A 7022-nucleotide genomic window follows, 5' to 3' on the forward strand; every position below is an offset into this window, starting at 1 on the left:
AAACATAAATCCTCGGGTGATGATTTAAAAAAAACACACAAATTTTCTTTACTACCTCTTCTAAATTCTTACAGAGGATCAGACACTGTACACAATTCAACCTTCCCTACATCTTCCCAACTAGACTGAAAGTCACTTGAGGTCCAAGGACGCTCACTGTGCCTAGCAGAAGGAGTGACTCCGAGTAGGCATTCACACTTCCTGGCTGACTCCCCACACCCTACACGCACCTGGATTGGCTGGTGAATGATGTGCTGGACTGCTGATGGAGCTGCTGCAGCATTTGGCAACTGGGAAGTCGGCCTCAGGACTGTGGTTACTTTAGAACTAGACATCACAGCAGCAGCTGCTGCACCTGGAGAAAATTTTTTTTCATTAGTAGACTCAAAATTTAAATACTTCTCATTATATTCCTTGGGAATATAATCAGAATTTCTAAAACTCAATGTCAGTATTCAGTGGAAATTCTTCCTATTTCATCACATAGAAAATTAAGAAAATGTGCACTCAAGGGCTGAGATTTAACAAGTTTATTGATCTGTATTGCTTCTTGAAAGACATTCTTAAATGAAATTGGCTGCTTTTTTGTTATTTTTTAGCTGCAAGTATGTAGCAATGAAGCAGTGAGTAGCCTGGTTGGTGCCACTGCTGATGCAGGCCACCGCTCCAACAGTCTAAGCACTAGACAGACAGGGAGAGCTCACTGGGTCCACCACTGCCTTTGCACCGTCAGTGCAAATGCCAACACTGTGACAAGGCGGACGATGTCTTAGTATATTCATGAAAACAGCTTCCATCTTACACAGATGCCTTGCCATCTGTGAGCCTCACCCTGTGACTTACTAAGTTACGTTAAGACAGAGTAAACCTGATTTTGTATTTGTTAATCTAATTTTGCAAGCAATGATTTTATACTCTCCATTAGAAGGTAATAATTTTTCACCAAGTAGTTGAGAAAACTCATTAAATTTAGTAACTCATCACCGATTTGAACTTAATTGTAAGGATAAATTCATCTTACTGCTAAGGGAGTAGAAAATTTTGGTTAACTGTTATCACTAAACTTTAAACATATAGGAATTAGTATTTGCAACTAATCAGTATTTGTATTTGCAATTTATTAAAAATAAGACCATATTTAGGCTATCACAGCCTTGAGGAGTTCATTAAAAAGGACATTTTTTAGACATTAAAAATCTAAATTGCTTTAAGTTTACACACACGTACACATACTTGTTGTATCTATAATATGCACATACTGGACGATGCTAAAAACATGTACTGCACTAATTTCTGCTGTCTTGTAATGCGATTAAACTGATTCCGGATATGTTTTGTGTCTCCTACCAAACGCATATTGTATTTCGAGAATTTGAACAAAATGTGCAGACTTTACCTCGAGGTAAATGAGAAGCTCCAATGTGTAGAGGGGGCCCAGGAGCACTGCTGCGGATAATGGACATCTGCACGTTGGTGGTCATGATGTGATGCAGGTTACTGGGATGGCCCTGCAACGGACAGGCTGCAATGTCATCTACCTGCTTAGTCGTAGCACCTGTTGCTTAGACGTTGCTTCTGGGAAGTCAGCTGTCCCCAAATGTGGACCAGGTTGCTCCTTTCAGATGGGGTATCGCCCAGGGCAAGGACAGTGAGCTCTTCCCCACAGCACACTGCATGGTGGCCTGTGCTGGCAGGCACGGTGAGTGACTGCGAGAACACACCCACTAGCTAGACCCTGGGACAGATGACACAACAGACTGGCCACTTTTGGACACTCTCATCTTCAGTATTAGTCTTTCAGGCTTGTTTTCTGTCTTGGCCAAAAGCTTATTTTTCCTGTTCTCACCATAGCCTTCGCATGCCACTGCAGTCATCCATTCTTTATGCTCAGTTTCTAAGTAAATGTCAATTAGCATCAAGCAAGCACTTCCCTACCAGTTCTTCAGCTCACCCTCAAACACCCCTTCTTCAAATTCTCCCACCCCAATGCCAGTGCTTCTCAGGAGTGTGTGGGGGGGGGGGGGCGGGGGGGGGGAGAAAGGGGGAAAGGCTGAGGGGGCGGGTGGAAGGGGTAACTTCTGGGTTCTGGGAGTACTCAGCAATGGGACAAAAATAAAACACGATGCATCTTTTTGGAATACCAATTTTGTTTCTTGAAAACTTAAAGGGATAGTTTTGAGATTTAGTTTTTCTCCATTGGTAATTTAAAATATTTAAGTAAATCAAATACTGTATATATTATGCATAAGGACTACCTTTTCAAAAAAAAAATTTAAGTTAAAACACAAGACTTCAAGCCCTGGCCGGTTTGGCTCAGTGAATAGAGAGTTCACCTGCAGACCAAAGGGTCCCAGGTTCGATTCCAGTCAAGGGCATGTACCTGGGTTGCAGGCTCCTCCCTGGCCCAGGCCCTGGTCAGGGCACATGCAGGAGGCAACAAATCGATGTGTTTCTCTCACATCAATATTTCTCTCTGTCTTTCCCTCTCTCTTCCATGCTCTCTAAAATCAATGGAAAAATATCCTTGGGTGAGGATTAAAAAAACCCAAAAACACACACACACCAAAAACCCCCACAAGACTTAACCCCTAGAGTGCCGGGGAGCGCAATTTGCACTCCTCCTGTCTTTCGCCAAAAGTGCCGGGAGCGCTATCAAAGCTTCGAAATGGCGTCCAGTTCTAAGTTTGCTTTTATTAGTGATGATGATATTGCTAAATATGTCAATGTAGTAAAGGTTTCCTTAAGTTTTTGAATATGTAACTTCATTTGCTTGCGATTCATAATTTTTTCCCTCAACTGCTGTAAAATCAGCAAAAATGCCTTGGCAATTTTAGCATAGTTCCTAGGATATTTGTTGGCACTCAAAGGGTTAAAAATAAATAACTGTTCGTGATTGGTGGGCTCCTTGCGAGAACCCGCTAGTCACTCAAGAGATACACATTTGCTGTCCTCAGAGCAAAACCTAGAAAAGCACGACTGCTGTGGGAGTTCTCAACCCGCCCAAATTCTGAACTACAACCAAGCTCAAGGGGCTCTGAGCGCAAGGACATGGACTGTCTTATCTAGATTTGTATCTCAGGGAAGGTAGTGCCTCACACATAGCAGATCGCAATATCTACTGGCTAAATGACAAAGACCACTGTGCATATTGGTTTTATTCACTGTAGCTACTTCTCTCTCAAATCTACCATCTTCCTCTTGCAGATATAAATGACTTTAATTTTTTACTTAGTACAGTGCCTAATATACTGCTGGCATTCAATAAATAATGATAAACAGTTGGGCATCTCAGTTTGAAAATCAGTAGATTAAGAGGGAAAAAACCTGTTGTCCACTGATTGTTGCCACGGGAATGGCTGAGGCCTGCGGGAGGCTGCTCTCCATGGTAACTGTGACCTGCCCTGGGGCCTTGGGGGGCAGTGACAAGGTAGAAGGTGGAGCAGGAGCAATGGGGCGGCTCGGCATCGTGGGCTTCGGAGGCGGCTGCCAACAGAAAAGCACACGAAACATGATCAGTGACGTTTGACTAGCAATGTGTTTCCTTCTCAAGTTCAAAGTACACAAGTCCACCCTGGAGAGTGCCAGGAAAGATGCCAGAAGCCTTATATGTTTTCTCTCGCATCATCATAGCGTTTCCATTGGAGTATTAGCATTTCCATTGTACAGATGAGGAAACATGCAAAACAAGTCTAAGTCATTTGCTCAAAGCCACACATAGAGCAACAACTGGAACGGGGAATAAAGCCCAGATCTGTATGGCTCACAGCCTACATTCTTCTATACAATGCTGTCTCCCCCAAGGCTGAGCAGAAGTAAACAAGACTCACAGTAACTGAAACATAACTACAAGGCAATATTCTCCTATATCTCCAAATTAGCAAGCTATTAAAATAAAACCTTAGGCCCTAGTTGATTTGGCTCAGCGAATAGAGCATCGGCCTGGGAACTGAGGGGTCCCAGGGTTGATTCCAGTCAAGGGCACATGCCCGAGTTGTGGGCTCGATCCCCAGTGTGGGGCGTGCAGAAGGCAGCTGATCAATGATTCTCTCTCATCATTGATGTTTCTATCTCTCTCTCCTTCACTCTCTTCCTCTCTGAAATCAATAAAAATATATTTTAAAAAACAAACAAAAAACCCTCACACACAAAAAAAATAAAACCTTGGCCCTGGCCAGGTGGCTCAGTTGGCTTGGAGTATCCTCCCGTACACTGAAAAGGGTGTGGGTTCAATTCTCCATCAGAACACACAACTAGGTTGTGGGTTTAATCCCCAGTCAGGACATGTATGGAAGGCAACCAATTGATGTTCCCTCTCACATGGATGTTTCTCTCTCTTTTTCTCTAAAAAAGATCAGTAACCATATCCTTGGGTGAGGAATAAAACCAAACCAAACCTTGGAGAAGAGTGCCATTCCAAGATAAAAACTGAGTTAGCACGTCTGTAACTTGAATAAAATCAATGTCAAATGAGTACTAGAAAAGTTCCTGTGATGCCAACTGCTCAGCCGCAGAAGACTAGACACTGCAGAACAGCAGAACTCGGAGTTCCAGAGAAGAGCTGAACTGATAGGTCAAAACAAACTATGATACTAGGATACAGCCTAAAACTTTGTAAAAACTGTCAGCAATATTACAGCCAATCTTTAGCTGTGGTTCAACGTGAAATTTTAAACCTCTCCATTACCTTCATAAGTCCCTCCGAAAATGAGAGTGGCACTGCAGGCGTCAGATGTGCTGGTGGGGCTGTCACAGTGACAGGGGTGCCCGATGCGACAGCATGGTGTGTCGACAGCATCTGCACCTGTGGGTAGGGCCTCACCACAACGGGCTCTTGCTTCTCTTCACGGGCCTGGAGGGAGCTGCTGGAACCCACGTGCTCCCTGGCACTGACTTCAGCATCTCGAGTAGATTCATCGTTGACTAGTAAAGACATAAGGTAACACAGCATGTCACACCTTTCCAATATTAGTTAACTTAACAGCATATACAAGAGTGGAACTTGCAGTTAATTTCAGTTGATAAACTGACAATTTCCTTGCAAGGTTTTCTTAAGAGAATTTGGGCATTAAGTTCCCCTGATGGAGAGCAAACCAAAAGTCACACCTGTGAGACACAGGACTTATTTTGGTTCCTGTGGCTTTCCCTTTCCTATGAACAAAGGACTTGACAACTACTAAAATGAGCTCAACTTACTGAAAGTGCAATACATGATATAATTTCATTTGAAATATTTATTTAAAGTGTTATAAAAACTGGAGAAGAAAAATGGCGGAGGCTTAGACTGACGAGTTGGTGCTTTGTCCCGGAGCAGATAAGGGTGAGCAGCTGAAACGGGTAACAAACAGCCCGAACAAGCAGAGGAGATTCAGCTGAGAGACAATCTGCAGCCAGGAAAGACAGAGAACTCCTAGAAAATGGGGATGGTTAGAGATTGAGGCTGAAACCTCCCCCTGGGCGCCAGCTCAGCGGTTGGGTGAGACCGCGCCATCTTGAGTAGCTGTTATCCGCATCCAGAGATCGGCTACTAACCCAGAGGCAACGGCTCTCAAGCAGCGCGACAACATGAACTCAGAAGAGACCTGCTACCCTCCACAGAAAGGTTAGACCTCCCCCAAAGGTGCGGTTTGCAATTCAGGATGGAGCGAGGAACGCGCGCGCGTGCGCTGGGGGTAATCTGCGCCCCCCCAAAATTCGCGCCCATAGAGGCCAGCTTGACCCGCAAGTGGGGAGGGCTCCCGCAGGGCTGCTGGCAGAAGGTAACACTATAAATAAGCCCATAGTTGGACTGGATGCGAAGAGGCAACCTCAGATTCTCCTAGGTGGCCGGCTACTTGGTGCCAGGGGCCAGAGCGCGCACAGAGACTCCTCGCAGTTCTGGAAGGTGGAGCCCTGCGAGTTCGCACAGCTTCCCAGGCTCTTGTTTACACACTTCCTCTTAAATCTGTGAGTTTGATTGTTGATACCAGTACATGTGATTGCCCAGTTGGGGTCGCTAGCGGAGCTTGTAGGGGAAGATTGTTTTTTGGGGAGCCTGGGGAAACAGAGCTTGGGAGTGGGCGGCCTGGGGGAAACCAGCTTCTGGGCGGAGTTGGTTCAGGGTACAATAAGAAGAACTCCCTTGGTCAGAGAAATATAGCCTTGGAGGTCAATCCAGAAACCACTGCCACCCAGAAGCAGACCCCCCAACTGCCTCTTCTGTAAATACAGATGAGGCAGTAAGGGGACCCCAATCCGGCCTCCCTTAAAATCAGGACTGTGGCTTACAACCCGGAGGAACAGTGTATCAGAGGGAAATTCAACATTCTCCTGAATCCCGGGCGTCCCAAAAAGAAGAGTAGAAGATCTGAACCCCCACCATTCCTGCACATTTTTATTTTTTATTTTTTTAAATTACTTTTTCCCCTTTTAACTAAGAAAACATTTTTTTTTCTTTTCTTTTTTTTTTCCCATCACTTGATTTTAACCTTTCAACTACTACATTTTTATTTTTAACCTAGTATTATTACCGCTACCATTTTACCATTTTTTAAAGTGTCATTTTATTTTGTCTTTATTTTATTTTGGGCCCCAACCTCTCCATTCTATTTTCATCGTTCCTTTAGCAACATTTCTTCTCTACTTCAATTTGCCTTCTCTGCTAAACCTCTTCCCACTTTTTCCTTTTGTTTGTCTGTTTCTCTTACCTTACTTCAGCTTAGGATTTTCCTATTCTTTTTAACCCCTGTCAAAATTTCACCCTACTTATATATCCAAGTTCCATTCCTTGGTCTAAATCCTTAATACACCTTTCCGTTATCTTCGTCACTTATCCAAATTTTTTTCTTCTTCTCCTTTTCTCTCTCTATGGTTTAATAATGGTTGGCTTGAATGGACGAGTATATGGGGTTTTTTTTTAGAATTGTTGTGAGGTTAGTCTGCTATTCTTTTTATTTCCCTGCCCCTCCCCCCGCACCCCCCGGTTATATCTGTGCTTCTGTTTTCCCTTGCGTCGCTTGATATTATTGGTTGTTGTAGTTGTATCA

General features: G+C 44.0%; 1 protein-coding gene across 6 annotated transcripts in view; it reads right to left on the reverse strand.

The window, feature by feature from the left end:
• SAP130 (Sin3A associated protein 130) overlaps positions 1-7022 on the reverse strand; it is a 101572-nt gene that overhangs the window by 77613 nt on the left and 16937 nt on the right. For all 6 annotated transcript variants that reach the window (XM_014468160.2, XM_006102838.3, XM_023744174.1 and 3 more), the window contains exons 3-6: positions 4685-4920; positions 3325-3483; positions 1397-1508; positions 231-355 (exon numbers count right to left, since the gene is read on the reverse strand). In XM_014468160.2, the coding sequence (XP_014323646.2) occupies positions 231-355; positions 1397-1508; positions 3325-3483; positions 4685-4920 (632 nt within the window). The remainder of the gene's footprint in view (positions 1-230; positions 356-1396; positions 1509-3324; positions 3484-4684; positions 4921-7022) is intronic.

This window comes from Myotis lucifugus, unplaced genomic scaffold (genome assembly GCF_000147115.1).
Source record: "Myotis lucifugus unplaced genomic scaffold, Myoluc2.0 scaffold_433, whole genome shotgun sequence".
In the NCBI taxonomy this organism is placed as follows: Eukaryota; Metazoa; Chordata; class Mammalia; order Chiroptera; family Vespertilionidae; genus Myotis; species Myotis lucifugus.